General features: G+C 41.4%; 1 protein-coding gene and 1 long non-coding RNA gene across 2 annotated transcripts in view; one reads left to right on the top strand and one right to left on the bottom strand.

Annotated features, from left to right (window-relative positions):
• The window catches only part of LOC144245914 (uncharacterized), a 31991-nt gene extending 21221 nt beyond the window's left edge, over positions 1–10770 (top strand). Inside the window, exons 2-3 of the long non-coding RNA XR_013339493.1 lie at positions 8312–8425; positions 10607–10770. This is a non-coding gene — a long non-coding RNA (uncharacterized LOC144245914). The remainder of the gene's footprint in view (positions 1–8311; positions 8426–10606) is intronic.
• The window catches only part of FAM124A (family with sequence similarity 124 member A), a 41291-nt gene that overhangs the window by 18125 nt on the left and 5653 nt on the right, over positions 1–17513 (bottom strand). The window contains exon 2 of the mRNA XM_021526591.3: positions 12402–12433. Within this exon, the coding sequence (XP_021382266.2) occupies positions 12402–12433 (32 nt within the window). The remainder of the gene's footprint in view (positions 1–12401; positions 12434–17513) is intronic.

Below are 17513 nucleotides of genomic sequence, written 5' to 3'. Positions count from 1 at the left end.
ACCTCTTAAAGTTGGGAGTGGAAGGTGGTCCTGATATTTTATGATTGTATAGGTCCTTCTGAACATATTATTTTTATTTTGTTGCTGATGTGATATTGCTGAGCTGAGATAAAAGAAAGTCCTGCAAAGCAGAATGGCAGTCCAGCCCTGTGGTTCTTCCTGCCCAGAAACCAGGACATTTTCATCAGTAAGACAATCTGAGAGAAAGCAGTGGGTCCTGTCAAGTCTGACTTCTCTAAAACTGAAGTTGCCTGGACTTGGACTCAATGATCTTAGATGGCTTTTCCAACTTAAATAACTTTATGATTCTGTGATCTAGGGGCACAAATACCCATGGGTGAAGTGGAAAGCAATGGGTTCAGTGGCTGGGGGCCAGCCACCACCCCTGAGAGGTGCCATAAGGACTCAGGTATCACTCTTGCTGGCTGGGAAGGCAGGGCTCCTGACCCAAGGCAGGCACAAGTGGGGCTAGGGTCAGGACAGCAACCCCAGCAGCTGGGAAGCAGCCAGACTCATCTGCAGATATGGAGAACTAGATCTAACACTCCTCCCTATAGTATGTATGCATTTAACTTTAACCCACACAAGAGGCAAAATGTCCCTAGAGTTTTCTTCCACACCACCTGCATAATCCTAGGTTAGAGAAGTCTTCCTCTTTCATTTGCTTTTTGGCCCTAGGTCTCTTGCGTACCTTGCTCAAGCAAAACTCTGGCCATGACCCGACTGTCTGGTCCCTTACACTGTGGCATACCCAGGTTGCATTCCCTCTGGAGGTGCCCTGGGAAAAGACCCATTCCTTCTGATGGCAGTGTTTCAACTACTTTTTTATTTCAGCAGTCTTCTTCAGCGGCCTTGATGAGATCTGATTTTGCAGACTTCTCCAGTGGACTAAACTCATCCCATAGCAGAGCTTAGGAAGGATACAAATACCTGTCTCTCTGAGATGTCTCTCCTCACTCTGTGCTGGTGAAACAAAGGGTAAACCTAAAGAACTCTCAGACTTCCCAGGAGTTATTTAATGCAGAGTTGTCTACATGGTCAAGGAAACCTGGTAAGTTTGGTAAGATAGGATTGAATTTGTAATGAAGTGAGATTTTAGGCAGATTGGTTCCTGGTCCTAGTTTGTGCATGTCAAAGAGCATTTCCAAACTGTGGCAGACATTTATAATTTTCTAGCCATGTACATTTTCAATCTTCTATCTGGGAAACATAGAGGAAATAGCCAACCTAAATGTCTTGACACATTTTTTTTTTTTCCTGACCAGAAATATTGCATTGAGAATCAGAACACTGGAAAACAAACTTCCTTTTTTATTTTCTGCTGCAGCATGCTGCTTCATGAGATTCAATACCTGAACCTGTCTTATGCTGTACAGACCAGATTCCTCTATCGCTACATCAGTAAGACTTCAAATTCCATTTGACCAATTTTCATGATGCAGTACTAGAGATATAAATCAGGCAACAGGAGCGGTTCAGGGTGAATTTGCCAAGCTTCTGAACTGCAACTCCCATCAAGCAGTACTTCATTATCAAGAAATTACTGCTATTAGGAAGTAATGAAATAATTTAAAAACAAACATTACAAAACAGCATATTTATTCACTGTTCATCAATCAAAATATTTCAACTGCGGGAATGTAAAATAATCCCAAAACAGTGTATAAATAATGTCAGAATAAAAAGGCACTATAATATTTCCAATTAAAATTTCCCAGGATTGTTGTTGCACAGAAAGTATTGATTGGTACTTCCCTACTTCAATCACATTGCAAAACACAAGGAAATGGCAAAACTGTAGCATTTCTCAGTGGACAGGACCTTCACATTTTATCTGAGTCCAAGGCAAGAGTGATCCTTGTACATGTACTAATTGAAAGGCTCATGGGCAGACACAAAGTCAGAGGTTATTTTCACAAACAAGGAGCTTTATGGGCAGCTGCAACAGAAGGAGTAACTGGACACCTCTGGCAGCAGAACCCGCCACTAGGTCAGTCATGCTTTGATGAATTATGCAGCATCAATAATCTTTTGAACAAGAGGGATGTGACAGATTCACCAGCTCCTCTGTTCTCTTTCCCTGCTGTTTAATAGAATCTGACAAATGCAGGGCTGCTGGATGATGTGCTTCTCAGCTTGCCCTGCTTTGCACACCACCTCAAACTCAGGAAGGATGTTCAGAAGCAAGCAGAAAGGTGATATTCCACACAGCAGAGTGCAAAGAGGAGAAATCTCTTTCACACTCCTTTCAGAGCATCATTTTCCTGAGGAACTGCAGTTGAATGTTCTACAACTCTCACTCTTCCATCCGTGCTAAGAAAGCATAGACAATGCACAGAAGACCAGCACACAGACAAGCACAGCAAAATGGTCAATCTACTCCTCCAGTAGCTGAAAAACAATAAGAAAAAACCCTGAGAAAAAAAAAAAAGCTCAAATTTAGGCCCATTATTTCTCTGATGGAGATAAAAAGCCTTCTCTGGTACATTGATATGAACAGTCTTACAAGGAGTCATTATTACCCTCAGAGTACAGCACTGCATCCAATCCTGAGGGAATGAATCTTGTCAACAACCGACACTTAATGCCCACAGAGGCCCTGCATGGCCAAGCAAAGGCAATGGCAGATCTAAACATGTGGTACCTTTGCTGTTAGATGGTAAAACATCTGCTGAAACTCCCCACTTTGTTCCAGCTCCAGTGAATTTTCATCCCTCCCTCACCAGTTATCTTCTGACCTGCCCAGGGGTAATTTTCCATGATCAGTTTAAGCTGCTGTTGAAAGGGGCCATCTCACACTCTTCACCTCTCCATGTACCCCTGCTGTGTTCCCTTCTGCTGGCCTGGGCACTTGCACAGCTACATTTCTTAAGCTGATAATGCAACAATACCTGGCACTCCCTCTTCCATTTGCAGTCAGGTGTTCTGTGGTGCCATCTAAGCCCTCTTCAGAGCCATGCGACCCTCATCTCCTTCAAGGGAATCACAGCTTTTGTGGCACAGAGTCCTCCCATGGAAGGTAATGGACCTGATGGATGTCCCTCCAGCACATGGCTGGCTGACCTGGGCTTCTTTTGTAGCCCAAGGTGAGAAGCAGAGTCAAACCTCAGATAAGGCCCATCACTTTCCACTGTACACACTTCCATCTTGGGTGCCTAATCTGTGTTGGCCTCACACATTATTTTATTTTAGTACATTATCTTGCTGTACTCCTTGTCCATGAATGAGAAGTGGTTTTGTGGTAAGTGTTAAGTGTTATGGAAGCAAAGCTCTTGAACTACATGATGATCATGTCTTTCATGACATCCTCCAAAATTTCTTTGACTCCTTTAGTAAAGCTGCTGACTGTCCATAGCAAGGCAAAGAGTCAGAGTCACTACTTAGGGCACAGATACATTCTCAGCCTCCATTTCCCTCATCTCTTCATTCACAGTACTGCAGATTTCTCACCTATGCCCTCACTACCTGGCAGCTAAGGAACGCCTCGTGCCTGGTATAAAAGGATGTGTGTGTTGCCTGTGCGCTGACTGTCCAGCTGCAGGTTAGGAAAAAGGATAACTTGAACTCCTGTTAGTACTTTTTCTCCCTCTTGTCCCAGTGCATTTCATTCAGTTCAAATGAAACCTGTGAGAAGTTAGTGTCTGTTAAGAAAGATGGCACAAGTTCACATTGTATTTCCCTTCGAAGACAGGCTAAAAAGAAAGGATGAGAATGCCATATTGTGTTTCTGGATGTGTAATCCCATGAGCCCGACACTTTTTACTGGTTGTGTGTTTTCCACCCAGGCTTTATGGAGCCTGGAGGCATGTCAAAGCAGAGGCTGTGCTTATTGTATATTAAGCAGCTGATGCAAAAAAGGACTCCCAGCTCTGAGAAGACAGTGTATGGGATCTTCATGCAAACAAACTTAGGAACCTACAGTGGGTGCTTTCACACCATAGTTACAAGCAAGTAAATTGCTTGGCAATTCCTTACAAACACCCTGTAAATAATGATTTTTCTTCATATGCTCTGGGCTTCTCCATGAGATCTTTATTTTGGGTGCATGGTGTTCTCCCTCAAAATATGCTGCTTGAACATTATGTTACATTGTTAGAAATAATCAGAATTTCAATTTAAAAACCCAACAGCCTTATCATCTATTTATCCTCTGGAGAGCACTGAAGCCTTCAATACTCTCCTCAACCAGAGATAAGGATCATAGTTCTTGGCAAGAACCCAGACACTGATATTTAGTATAAATACCAGATTCTGTAGAGAGCTGCAACGTGTAATTCAATTACAATTTGTGTGTGTAATTCAATTACTATGTAAATAAATTACTAAATAATAAAACTCCCATCAGCAACCACTAGTAAATCAAAAGCTGTAAAAAACTGCATCCAACACCATAATTTCCAAAGTCCTCTGATTACAGGCATTGTGTCTTCCCCAAATTCCACTCCTGTGAAGAGCTAAGATTCTCAAAAATGTGGTTTTTATAAAAGGGCAGAAGGAACACTGCCTTAAAAAAACCCCGCTAAACACCGCACACTGGAGCAGCTAACAAATTCAGTCCAACAATGAGCTTCGTTACCACACACAATGTACTTTAGTTAACTGAAAGTGTGATTTTATGATGGGCTTAAGACAATTTAAGGCTTTACTGCTGGCACTCTTCCCCTTACTATTCTCAGCTAAGTGTTTCCAGTGCTTCCTATGTGTCAGGTCTACATGCAAGTTGAAAGAGCTTGCAGAACATACTGGAAAGAAACTCTCAGAATTCAGGAATAATAAGGATTGTGTCTTCTGGTGGCAGTCAGAAAACTAGTTTGGCTAAAAATGTTAAATTTCAGACAGACCTCTTTTCATCAGCCTGTGCTTTTACACAAATCCTCCTGGTATCACAAAGATGTGGCAGGGAAAGCCAGCCAGAGAGGAGGCAGAAGTCACACCAGAACATCCACACTGAAGACACAACCAAAGACAATATGGGATCAAACCCTGAGGCATGGCCGAGCATTGCCACGTTTGTGTTTCTCTAGACAATGAACAATATCAGCATTACAGCAAATGACCCACTTGGACTTGGCAGCTGACAGCAGCATGTGGCTCAAAAGATCTACCCGCTAGCAGCTGATGGAAAAGGGAAGCAGGAATAGAAAGCGTGCTTCATTGTCTGTGCTCCATCCTGGTCCCCTATGATGGCAACCAGAAGCACCTGGTAAACATTTCATGAATGCTTCATAAGTTATAGATACAATTTTTTCTCCCCAAAACTATGAATCAACAAATGTTGTACCAACAAAAAACAAGGCAGACAGAGGACATCTACTGCTCTAGAATGGGGCACACACTATTACCAAATGCCTGAGTTTCTACCGAGCGTGAATAGACAAATAGTATTTATTTATTTGTAAAAGTTCAGATGAAAGAAATTTCCCCATGATAATGTACTATGGCCATGAGGAGACTAACTGTTGGCATTGGCAACATTCAGTAGAAACTGCCTTAATAGCTCTAGCCTTCACAAGTGTTTCGTTATTCGACCTGGTGACTCAGATGGCTTTTCCTGTTCTACCCCAGCTAGTGCCTCTGAGTCAGGAGTTGCCATGGGACAGATTTATTTCTTTTAGCTTCCCTCTTTGGGTTTTAACAATTCAGACAGACACAGCAACAATTTCCAGATCATTCTCATCACTGTACCAGCTGAACTTAAGAGTGCCAAGATCTTTCCTGCAACCCATTTCTCAGGGCTAAAAAACCCACTAAATGGCTGCCTAGCTCCTTGTGGTTTTCTGGGACAGCAGCAGTAACACTTCCACAGGGGGAAATTTAACCCACATCATCAAATAATCCAATTTAACTTTCTCTGACATATTTCCTTTAAGATTTTACTACAACTGTACGGCAATCAATAGCTCAGTGTCTACCAAACATTTCCTATGCTCCTGAAATATGTTTGGATCATTAAAAATGAGGATGTACTTGGTTATATGGATTTGATTATGACTAAGTGGCCTTAAAAAATAAGCTAGAATAAAATTTACATTGGCATCCATACACTTTATTCTTTTTCAATAACTAGTCCAGTTTTCATCTGCTGTATCTGTATGACAAGGAAGAAAACCTGACTGGATGTGGTCAGAAAAGAGTATATAAACCAACTGCAAACAATGTTTTGATAACTCTGGTCCAGTTTAGAGTACACTTGCACATCCTTGATACAGAAATCCCAAGCTAGCACCAAACCAGTAGAAAGTAATTAAGCCATGGGACACACAGTTTGGTGCATGCTAAATGTTTCTGATGAGTGAAACTAAATTTAACAAAAAAACAAAGATACACAGGTTACTCCAAGACAGACAAACTTGAACAGGAACCTCAGTCTTAACAAGGGCAATGCTATGTTTGTGGTCAACACCACTAGGAGTACAAAAATCAAATCTAGGTTTGATTTCAAGCTATGCATTCTTCTGTGCATGTCCTTACACATGGCTGTGCCTCATCTCTAGGGGTGACTTCCAAGCACAACTCTCTGGAATCAGCACTGTACTTTTCTATCCTGTATGCAAGCACTTGGTCCTCCATCACTGTGGAATCTGATGACAAGCAGTTACATAAAGGTTTTGCCCAGCCAAAGACTGCTAGGTTGCATGTACCAGCGACATTTTCCTTCTTCACCCTGCCACAGTGGGAGTCAGCATTGCATTTTAACCCTGGCATCATAACACGAGCCAGGCAAGATATGCAGATGTATCATATTTTCCACAGCTTTATTTTCCACAGGAGCTGACACTTCAGATTTCATTACTATATAAAACACCTGAATTTGCAACACTGACAGAGGCTGCAGGCTAAGACTCTACATGATTTAGGTCCAATTTCCTCTTGCATTTTTCCTCATACTTTAATTAGTCTTCGTTTTATAATAACACCTTCTGGAAATGAAGTATGATGCTGGCAAGCCTGTTGTAAATTGTTTTTATAGTTGTATTTAATACAGTTTATTGCCAGCCATTGTAAAAGCATCTCTGTTCTCTATGGAAATAAGAAACAAAATACTACAGTATATCTTTGTAAAGAAATAAAATAATATAATTACATCCTTATGCTCATTAAATTAGGTTGTTTGGAGAAATAGACTTAGAAGATACCCAGTCCAGCAGATACCCAGTGGGTCAGAATCAGTTAGGACTAACCTAACTTAAAGCAGGCAACTATATTATGTGACAGATTTTTCAAAGCCAAAATCAGACCCACTCCTCCTCCTGCTGCTGCTGGTTAATTTTCACCACCTTTAACAGTTCATTGAAGACAGATTTTGAAATTATACACAAATAACAGGAAGACATTTCTCCCTGTGCTTTTGTTGCAAGGCATTTTGTGGTGGGTTGAGTCTGGCTGGACACCAGGTACATACCAAAACCACACCATCATGCTCCTCCTCAGCTGGGCAGGATAGAGAAAATTTAATGAAAGGGTCATGAGTGAAGGACAGGGAGAGATCAGTCACCACTTACTGTCATGAGCAAAACAGACATGATTTTGGCAAATTAGTTGAATTTATTAGCAATCAGAATCAAAGTAGGATAATGAGAAGTAAAACAAATCGTAAAAATACCTTCCTCCGCCCCTCCCTCCTTCCTGGGATTAAGTTTATTCCCAATTCTCCACCTCCTTCCCTGCAGTGGCACATAGGGATGGGAAATGGGGGTTACAGTCAGGTCATCACATTGTTTCTACTGCTGCGTCCTTCTCAGGGAGAGGAGTCCTTCCCCTGCTCCAGGGTTTATCTCACTGAGATTTCCCTCCCACGGGAGAGAGTCCTCTATGAACTTCTCCAACATGAGTCCTTCCCACGGGCTGCAGTTCTTGCCAGACTGCTTCAGCATGGGTTCCTTCTGTGGCGTGCCAGCTTGCAGGGACGGGCTCCAGCATGGGCCCCCGTGGGCTCACAAGCCCTGCCAGCAAACCTGCTCCAGCGCGGGCTCCCCTCTTCAAGGCTCTGCAGGTCCTGGCAGGAGCCTGCTCTAGTGTGGGCTTCCCACAGGGTCACCTGGGGAGCTGATGCAGATGACACTGACAAAATATTGACCAAACCTTGACCAAATCCCCCAAAACAAACTGAATTTCCACCAGTGTAGGAACAGAATATCAAACAGAGCATTTATTAAAAAGAAACATGTGCAGTAACCGATATTTTTTATATCTGCCAAAACAAACTTTCTTGTGTTCAATTTCCAGAACCAGAAAGCGGGTGAAATTCCATGGGCTAGGAATATGGGTATGTGCAACATGGAAATAAAAATTTTAATATCCCAACTCTCAGGTTTACCACAAAAGAATATGAACACCCTACAAGGACTCGATTGTTTTCTAGCTGCTAAAGGAAAGGCAGGGGAGCATAGGAAGGTGAATTACCAGCTTTCCAACTGCAAAGCAGGTGAGTGACAAGCCCTTTACCTCACTGAGATACTGGGTTCTACAATTTCAAATGCTCCTAACTCTTCTAGAAACTTGCATCTTATCCTATAGGGCTGTTTTTATATTTCATTTACCAGCTTAACTGGACCAGTACAAATGTGTATCCAAGCAGTTACCTGACTGCCAGGGTAAAAATGGTTAAGAAAAAAAAAAATAATTCACTTCCACAATTATTTCTAAGACAATCTATTTATATTGGCTCCAGGTCTGACTAGGTGTGAAATACTTCAAATATAAAATCCTTAACTTCGGAAAATACTTCTAAGATCATTGAATCCAATCATTAACCCAGCATTGCCCTGTTTACCACTAAACCACATCCTCAAGTTCCAGGGATGGTGACCCCACCACTTCCTTGGGCAGCCTGTTCCAATGCTTCACCATACTTGAAGTGAAGAAATTTTTTCCCAACATCTAATATAAACTGCCCCTGGTGCAATTTGAGGCCATTTTCTCTTATCCTTCGTGAATATTACAAATGACAAAAGTCATGTTTCAAAACATCCATTTCTGGTTTGGGTCTTTCTGAAGAGTCATTTTTGTCAATGCAAAAATTAAGCAGAAAAGGCAATCAGCATCCCCCATCAAAACTCCTCCTCCCTAGTTGAAAATCATCTCTGAAACACATAGCTCAAAGCAATCTGAAGATAATTAAAGTTATGATGTATGGATACTGTTGTTTACTGTGCCAATCAACACTAATTAATTATTTCTTTGTGATTCTGACTGTCTGTATCCAAGTGCCACTTACAGTCTTCATATTTTGGCATTATGTACTTTAGGTAAAGGTCCCTTCTGTGGGTGTAAAGTGCCTAGCACAATTCTCTCTCATATATTATTAGGGATTCCTAATGGTAATTGAACACCATAATTGAAAAGGTAATTGAAAATATGAAGAAAATGAAGGTTAATACATTTCCTAGATTAATGAAGAGCACACCAGTAGGCAAAATATCCCAACAAGACAAAGCACTCTTCCTCCTAAAGAACAAAGGAAAAAGTAACTACATACACCAGCATTCAGGTAAAAATAAAAAAGGCATTCCTCTTCACTGAAATCATACTGCTGAACCTTTGAAAGCTGTAATACCTCCAGATGCATCATTCTGCAGACAGGTTTGTGTGACTTTTTATTCACCTCAATAAGACAAGGCAAAGTGGCACACAGTTACCCTGACAACAGCCAGAACCCGCACAGCAGGCACCTGCTGCCTTTTCTTGCCGAAATACACATGCTCTGCAAACTTTGTTACTCTTCCCCAAATTACCTGCTGTGCAAAACTACAAACATTAGATGAATGCTGCCAGTAAAAGGCATTTTTGGTTGTCTGAAGCTGGGGCACAAGGGCAAAGAAGACAAGAAGTGAGAGGCTGCCTAAAACCCAAGCTCCAACCAATCCACCAGGCAGGGCTTTGAACTGCTGAAGCAGTACACTGACCACAATAGCTGCTGCCTTGTGCTCAGGGAAAAAAAGTACTAGAAATAAACACAGAATGATCCCGCCAATGCCATTTAGCAGCCAATGAGGTTTTACTTCTAACTGGGGGGGGGGGGGGGGGGGGGGGTCTGGAATTCCTGTACAACTTTGCATTGGTGCAAAGTCCTGCAGTTTGCTCAGCTACTGTGATAGAAACTGTAGTTGATCCACCTGCAAAGTCTTTCTTAACTCGTTCTTGGCATGTCTGTGGAAAACCATTGTCCAGTGGCCTAAATCCAGAAAGTGAAAAGATTATTCATTTGTTAAACACTGGAATTGGAACCTCATTGGTACTACCAAATAGGACCCCTGTAAAACCAAATTAGCCTGTAATCCTTCTGGTTTAGATAAACCCCACTAGAACAGGGGCTTCAGGTGAAGCAGCTGCAGGTAATGGAGATTCCTTCTTAATTTACAAGAGCTTACATCATGCTACACTAGGGCCTAACAGCATAATTGACTACACTGCTTTCTAGACTAGACTGTGAATGATTGAATCTTTTCCCCAAAGAAATTAAAAAGTCCAAATCACCATTTTCCCCCCAATATCTCTTCTCCAACAATCTTTCTTTAAAATGCATTACATACCCACTACCAGCCACTGACATGAAAGTATCTCTATTTTACTAAAATTCTTTTATCTGTTTCTGTTACTGTTGCAGTGTCTGACCAAACCAACCACACAAACCCCTCAAAAGGCAAAGCTAAATACTGCTACTTGTGAAGCTGTATCACTGTAATTTGCCTTGGAAGCAGAAAAGAGAAAGAAGGAGACTTTTCTGACTCCTGAACTTGTGTGTCTGCTGGAATGATAATACCTCCTTGTACCGACAAATTACTGGTGTTGAAACACAGCTGCAGTGGCCACATACCCAGCTCAGCAGTGGCCAGCAAGACACCGAGCAGACCATGGATAACGTGATACACTGTAGCTGCCACGTAACAAAAGATTCATTCCCCTCGGAAATTCTTCCTTTAATAAAAACCAAGGCTTACACATGTAATTTGCTACCTTTATTCGTAAAATGTGCAGCAGCCACGCAAAGTTTTTAACGGATTCAAACCAAATTTTACAATGAGAAATATTCTTCTTGTACCTTCTTCTTTGAACTAATCTGCCTTCATTAAGCAAGTAAGTTTGAGTTAACACCCAAAAAATGAAGGAAGTTGGCAGCATATTCCCCAAGCCATCATCTGAAGTTGTGAGCTGAGAGGGTGGCGTGACACACATCTGGTGTAATCAGGCAAATCCAGTATGCTTTCACTATCACAGAGAAACTGATTGCCTCGATTTTGCCTCCCAATCATTTCAAAAATTATGCCTAACAGTGAGAATCCAGAAATCTATTTAAACAACTGAATTTAGGAAAAAGCTGCACTAAATTCTCTCTTTCTCAGACACACACACACTGAGCAGATGGAGAAAAACACAGCGAGTTCCTTGCTAGTCACATCAGCTCAGGAGTCAGACATTACGAATGCTGTCTCATCCAGCTCTTGTTGAAATCAATTAAAGCCCTTCAGTGAAGACCACGGGAGATGGAAAATAACCCTCTCCACACTTCAGCCAGAATGTGTGAATGAGAAAAAAACTGACAGCTTTCTTCCCCTCTGATTTTCATGGTGCTTAAAGATCCAGATTATAAAACACAACTTGTCATCTTGGAATTTTTGATGTGCTTGCTTGGCATAAATAAAACTCATGTCTGTGTGTGAATCAGGAAGACAGACATCACTTTGCACTTGGACAAGGAGAGATACCAGCAATCATGCATGAATAAGCATTATTGCATTCCAAAGTGCTGTGAATGCAGTGCGTTCTACAACTAAGGAAGTAGGTGGAGTGAAAAAGTGTTCCTTGTTGCTTCAAAAAAAAAAAAAAATCATCATTTTTCATTGGTGGAAAATAAAGAAAAAATAATCCAGACACAAGAATTTGTTTTTTATCAGTTGGATAACCTGAAAATCAACTGGCATTGTGAATATCTATCAAGACTGTGACACTTACTAGAGCATCTACCATCTCTGAAATAAAAAAAATGACTTCACTAGAGTTGCTGTGAAGTGCTTTGTTGGCATCTGCTTACAATAAACATTCAATTATTCCTGCATTCCCAGCTCCAATGACATTCATCACTGCAAACTCCTTTGGCCTGAGGGCCCATTCACACTGGCCCACACTGTGTCTATAGATTTTGTTCTCATTTTGCCTTGCATCCTTGCAAGTGACAATATTTAGGACTTTACACTTGGTTTGTATTTGGTCATAAATATTCAAACAGTTTAATTTTCTATACTGTTTCTAGACATAGATCCAAGAAGAGAAGGGATGAAGGCTTTACTGTGTCAAAGTGAACTCTGTCAATAACACCAGGTTGATGTTAATAAATATTAGCAAGCAGAATAAAAGAAAATATAATAATCCACTTAAAAAAAGAATCTCAAAGTTATACTCACTGCTGGTAGAGGACATTCGGCTATACTCAGACCTGCAAGACAAAGATTTTAATTAGAATGCATTAAATCTAGAAGATATAATGAAAAAATTACCAAAATGAAATCACAGTGCTTATTGATATAGTTTAATGCCCATTTAGCATTATTTTTGTGCTAAGAGAATAACTAGAACAGGTTTTGAACACTGCTTCAGAAAAACTGGCATCTCATGTGAATTTTGAAAATATGTAAGTATAAGGAGTAACTATGCTTTTATCTAGGGGTTATTCATGCTACCTAATTCTAGGTGTGAAAATAAAAGCTCAGCAGGATCTCCATAAGAAAGAAATAGTCCGCTTTAGACACAGGTGAGGAGTAGAAGTCTACTAGACTTTGACTCAGCTCCTTCTCCTTCCTCACTTTATGTCCTCTAAATGCTGCTGTGCAGAATATGTTTTTGGAGTTCTTTTTAAGAGAAATCTATTTGATGAGCAGAATTTTTATAGTTCTACAATTACAACTGTCAGAGAAGGGAATGCCAAAATATAAACATTTAGATGATAAAGCTTTTTGCTTTAGTAGACCATTTTTCTCTTGAAGACATCTCAATAAAATTACACAGCCATTGGTTCTAGTTCAGGGCATGCTGGATTATCTGTGAGAAAGCCAGAGAAGCTGAATGTTTTGAGCAGCAGTGCAATTAAATTTTTTGGCTGCATATAACCCCAAACTCCTGAAAACCCCATTCTGAACTGATTAAAACATAACCCCTCTATGTCCTGAAGATCAGAAATAATAAGGTAAAACAAAGATGCCACCACTTAATATTTAAGGAGAAAAAAAAAATAATTTCCAGTGCTGAGACCCAAGCTTTGAGTGTTTGGGTTTGGAGTTCACAGCTACACAGCCTCTACCCTCACACTTGCTGGGTCCCCAAAACAGAGCCCTTGTACCAGAGCACCCTGCCACCATAAACATACAGCACGTGTGCCCTGCAGTGCCCTGAACAGGCAAAGTGCTCGGGAGCCCTGACACAGCTCTTGGATTCAAGCCCAAATACTTGTTTTATATAATAGTTGCAGCACGTTTGCAACATTATGTTAAATTAAAGAAACCACATGAGCCTTGACTCCCAGGAGATGTGTGGAAGTAGATACCATCTAAGCCTATTCTTAGGATATGCTCATACTCTAGGCTCTCAGGCAACCAAGGGAATAAAGGACATCAATCCCATATATCTATAGTATCTGCTTTTGATTTTAATGTAGACATATCTCTGCAGAAGAAAAAAGAAATTACAGTTATCCCCATATTTCGGAGCTTTCCACTCAGTACTCTGCAGATCAGATGCCAAAACTACTGGTTAGGTGAGAAAATGATGAGGAACTACCCCAAACTCTTGTCAATTCCGCACTACTAAAAGAGGACACAACCTGAATTTTTCACAAAACTCATGAAAAATGACACCAATACCATCAAGTGCCATGAGGTTTTCAAAGTTTTTGGCAAAGATCTGGGCAATGCTGGGGAAAGAGTTGCTTGTGGGGGCTTGCAGCTCTCCCTGACTTACTCTTTGCTAATCCTGTACCCCCAGCCACTTTGATAAGGCCAAGGAGCAAGGACACATTTTTGTCCCACTGGCAGAGACCATAGGTTTAGATCATTAGCAGCCACTCTCAGGCACCCCATAACAGAGCTGCTCCACAACACCTCCTCCATGAATCAAGTGCTACCCCTCAAACAATCACCCCCAGGACTCCAATGTAGCTGGGAAGGGCAGGGGCAGTAATGACATTGTTGTCCTGGATGTGGGCTCACTGCCCCATGTGCAGCACCGATTTACACACCAAGATGAGATATTCCCATTTCTTTTGTCTAGTTTGTACAAAGCAGGGAGCTGGTGTGGCCCACAACAGGCTGGGTCCCCAATCATCAAAGCTCCATGCCACTTATGCATTTTAGCAAGCAAAGAAATCAGGGCTCCTTGGCTACCAGTGATCCAGCTCTGTTACCGATCAGTATTCTAGCTTTGGTGGGCAACATGATTCTCTCATTTCCCATGCCAAGATCAGCCTGCTTCTTGAGTCAGTGGGTTTCCTGAGTCAGTGGGCTGGGAGTCAGTGGTCAGCCTCTCCCCCAGTGAAATTTTTTTCTACCCAGTTAGAGCTGACTTCAGCACAGTTGCTGAAATTAATTTGCTTTATTAAGTTTCTTCCTTATCTTGTGAGTTCTGCCAAATGTCCTGTGGCCCATGAATTCTGTGTTCTTTGTGCCCACTATCAGCAGCACATCCCTTTCCCCAAGCTTTGCTAACCTCCACCTAGATCTGAGATCACTGAAGCACATTGAGTCCTGTAATTTACCAGAGCAATTTTACTGACTGATAAATTCTAATTTATCTTTCTAAAGCCTGGACATCAACATAAGCAGGGAAGGAGACCTTCTTGTTCCTACTTCTGAGCAATGTACACACCACTGGTCTGGCTCTGGGCAGGGACCAAGGGAAAATTATGCCAGGGGCTGGCTAAGGTGCTGTGCAGCCCATAAAACCACATAGTATTTTCAGCAGCAAGTCACATCAGTGTCACTTGGCACCATGTATATTTGAAAGGGTGTGAAAACTGTGTAACATGTCACTCTTCATAAGCCTAGAGGCAAGCAATATACATCCAGCTGCCTCCAAGCATCCCAAGCAAGAATTCATTTAGTCTGCACTTCTGTTTGAACACAGCCTGGGGCTGTCCTTCAATGTATCTGTGTTTAGCAGTTGGCAGCTAATTCAAAATGAATCTGCACTGCTTGTATTTCGGATGGAACTGAGACAACATTTTGCCTTTTGCTTACTGCAAGCTGGAACAGTATTCTATTACTTCACACTGTTATTTTATTATCCCAAAGTGCTGCAGGCACATTATAGGACATGGAGAACTAATGAGTCCTGAACTGAGGGAGTAGCAGTCTATGCACAAGCTGGATTGAAAAATTAAACAAGTGGAAAAATAAAAAGATGGAGGGTGAGAAAGGAGGAGACAACAGTATGCTTGGAGACTAATTGCACATACACATTTTAATAGGCTTTATAATTGTATAGCAGGTGTTTGTTGTTTTTTTTTTTTGTAGTTCTAATATGGTTCACACTAGTACTTAATTAATGTTTGCTGCAAAACTGACATCCGCAAATTAAAAAAGGGTAATTAGGCTCAAAGGCTTATGTCAACCTCAGGTACCAAAATGAGGTCTGTACCCTTCCTAAGCTCCCTCTATCGCCAATGAAAAAAGAAGTCTGAAGTATCTCTTCCTGACTGTTGCCTAGACAAGAAGCCTACAGAAACCACATTTCTAATGTAGGAAAACCACATTTCTAATATAGAACCCTAGACTGTGTGTCTAAAATCAGATGGGATGAATATGAGTCTCTCTGTGTGCTCTCAGAGACAACCTGATTCACTTTTTGTTCTTTCTCCAGCTTCTTTCTTTGCTTTGAATCTAGTCCTTAAGAATAAAGAAAAAGCAGTGCTAGCAAAATCATTATTGTTCTCAAAATATTAGAAGAAACAATTCTGATTCATGTCATGCATTGTTAAGTATCTTATAAATTAATTTTTTTTCTTTACAGTTGTCTATTTAGGATACTAAATGCTGAAGTTACTCTAAGTCTTTTAAGCTTGTTAGACCAGCACACACACAACATTCCCTTTGACAAAATCATGCATTAGAAAAGTCAAGTACTGAAATAAACATCTCCTGGGGCATACAGGCTCTGTGGACATCAAGTAACTGTGTTCCTTTCTGTTCTTTTCATTCCTGTTTTAAACATCCTGAATATTACCTTCTATTATTTCCCTTGGAAGAGGGTTTTCCCAATAGGATAACTCAAGAGTACAGCACTCATGTGCTTTAATGGTGACACCTGGGACCACACTGGGGCTCAGAGGTTCCAGGTCTATTACATGGTCTTGCAGCAAGCTATTTCCTCTGATAGATGTTGGATTATAGATAAAAGGAAAAAAAACATCCACAACAGAAAGTGAACAAATAGAGGACTGCTCCCTTTATAGGCATGTAATGAGAAGAAAAATTATCAAACAGGGTATTGAAACAGTGTGAGGTACTGAAAAGGTAGGCTTATAGCTCAGTCAAAAGACATATCAGTCTGTGAAGAATGTGTGCTCAATGGTCAGCCCACCAGCAAAGAGGAGCTGTGAAGATGTCAAGAGACATTAAAATAGGAATGCAGAAACTTGTGATAAAGGTGGGACCTCAGTTCCTATTACCACCATTGAAGGATCAGACTTGTGCATTATTGGACATGGTAAGAGCATCAGGAGCACAAAAGATATTGAACAATCGTCTGAGATCTGTGTGCATCTCCCACTGCTGATTAGTAATACAGAACGTCAAAATATCCAAGAGAGGGAATTATTCCACTGAATACCAGCAAAATCTACTAGTGCAACTTGCAGTTGCTGAACGTGGTACCTAAAAACACTGTAAGCCTGTTTCTTTGGTAAGAACACGGCTATTTCACAGCTCTGGCTCACACAAGCAATGCAGCTCCTCCAGCATCACACAGTGCTTGGGTTCCTTGGGCATGCTGATCAGCCGTGGCACAGCACCACGTTAGCACAGCTACAGCACTGACAGCTGCAGCCCTAAACAAACAGTCCCAGGGGAACTGCCTGGGACCCAGGCCAAGGGCTGTGAAACAGTCTGCACCTGTAGCAGTGAAACCTCTTGCCTTCCAAAACATCCTGGCAAGTTGTCTGCTGGGAAGGATCCCTGAACCATGGCAACATGTCAAAACAAGTTCCTGGCCTATGGTAAAACTTCTGGGCAATGTACACACCAGGAAAGATATGGGAAACAGCTAGATGGCCCCAATCAAACAGATGCCATCAAAACATTTTAAGGATTCAACAATATGGACAATTCTGTCCTGTGCTCAGGGACACCCTTACATGCTGTTTAATGCACTGGCATGGCTGGGACCAAGGTCTCTGAGCTGTGCAACATCCCCAAAGGCAGCCTGCTGTGCAAAACAAACACATCTCAAATAATTCTAACATCATACTATACCTCCATATGCCCATGGTCTCCATTGCAAGGGCTCCTTAATCCCACTCCCCAAAATGA

Source organism: Lonchura striata, chromosome 2 (assembly GCF_046129695.1).
Source record: "Lonchura striata isolate bLonStr1 chromosome 2, bLonStr1.mat, whole genome shotgun sequence".
NCBI lineage: Eukaryota > Metazoa > Chordata > Aves > Passeriformes > Estrildidae > Lonchura > Lonchura striata.
The sequence above is the reverse complement of the archived record's forward strand: the minus strand, read 5'-3'. Positions and strand labels throughout refer to the sequence as shown.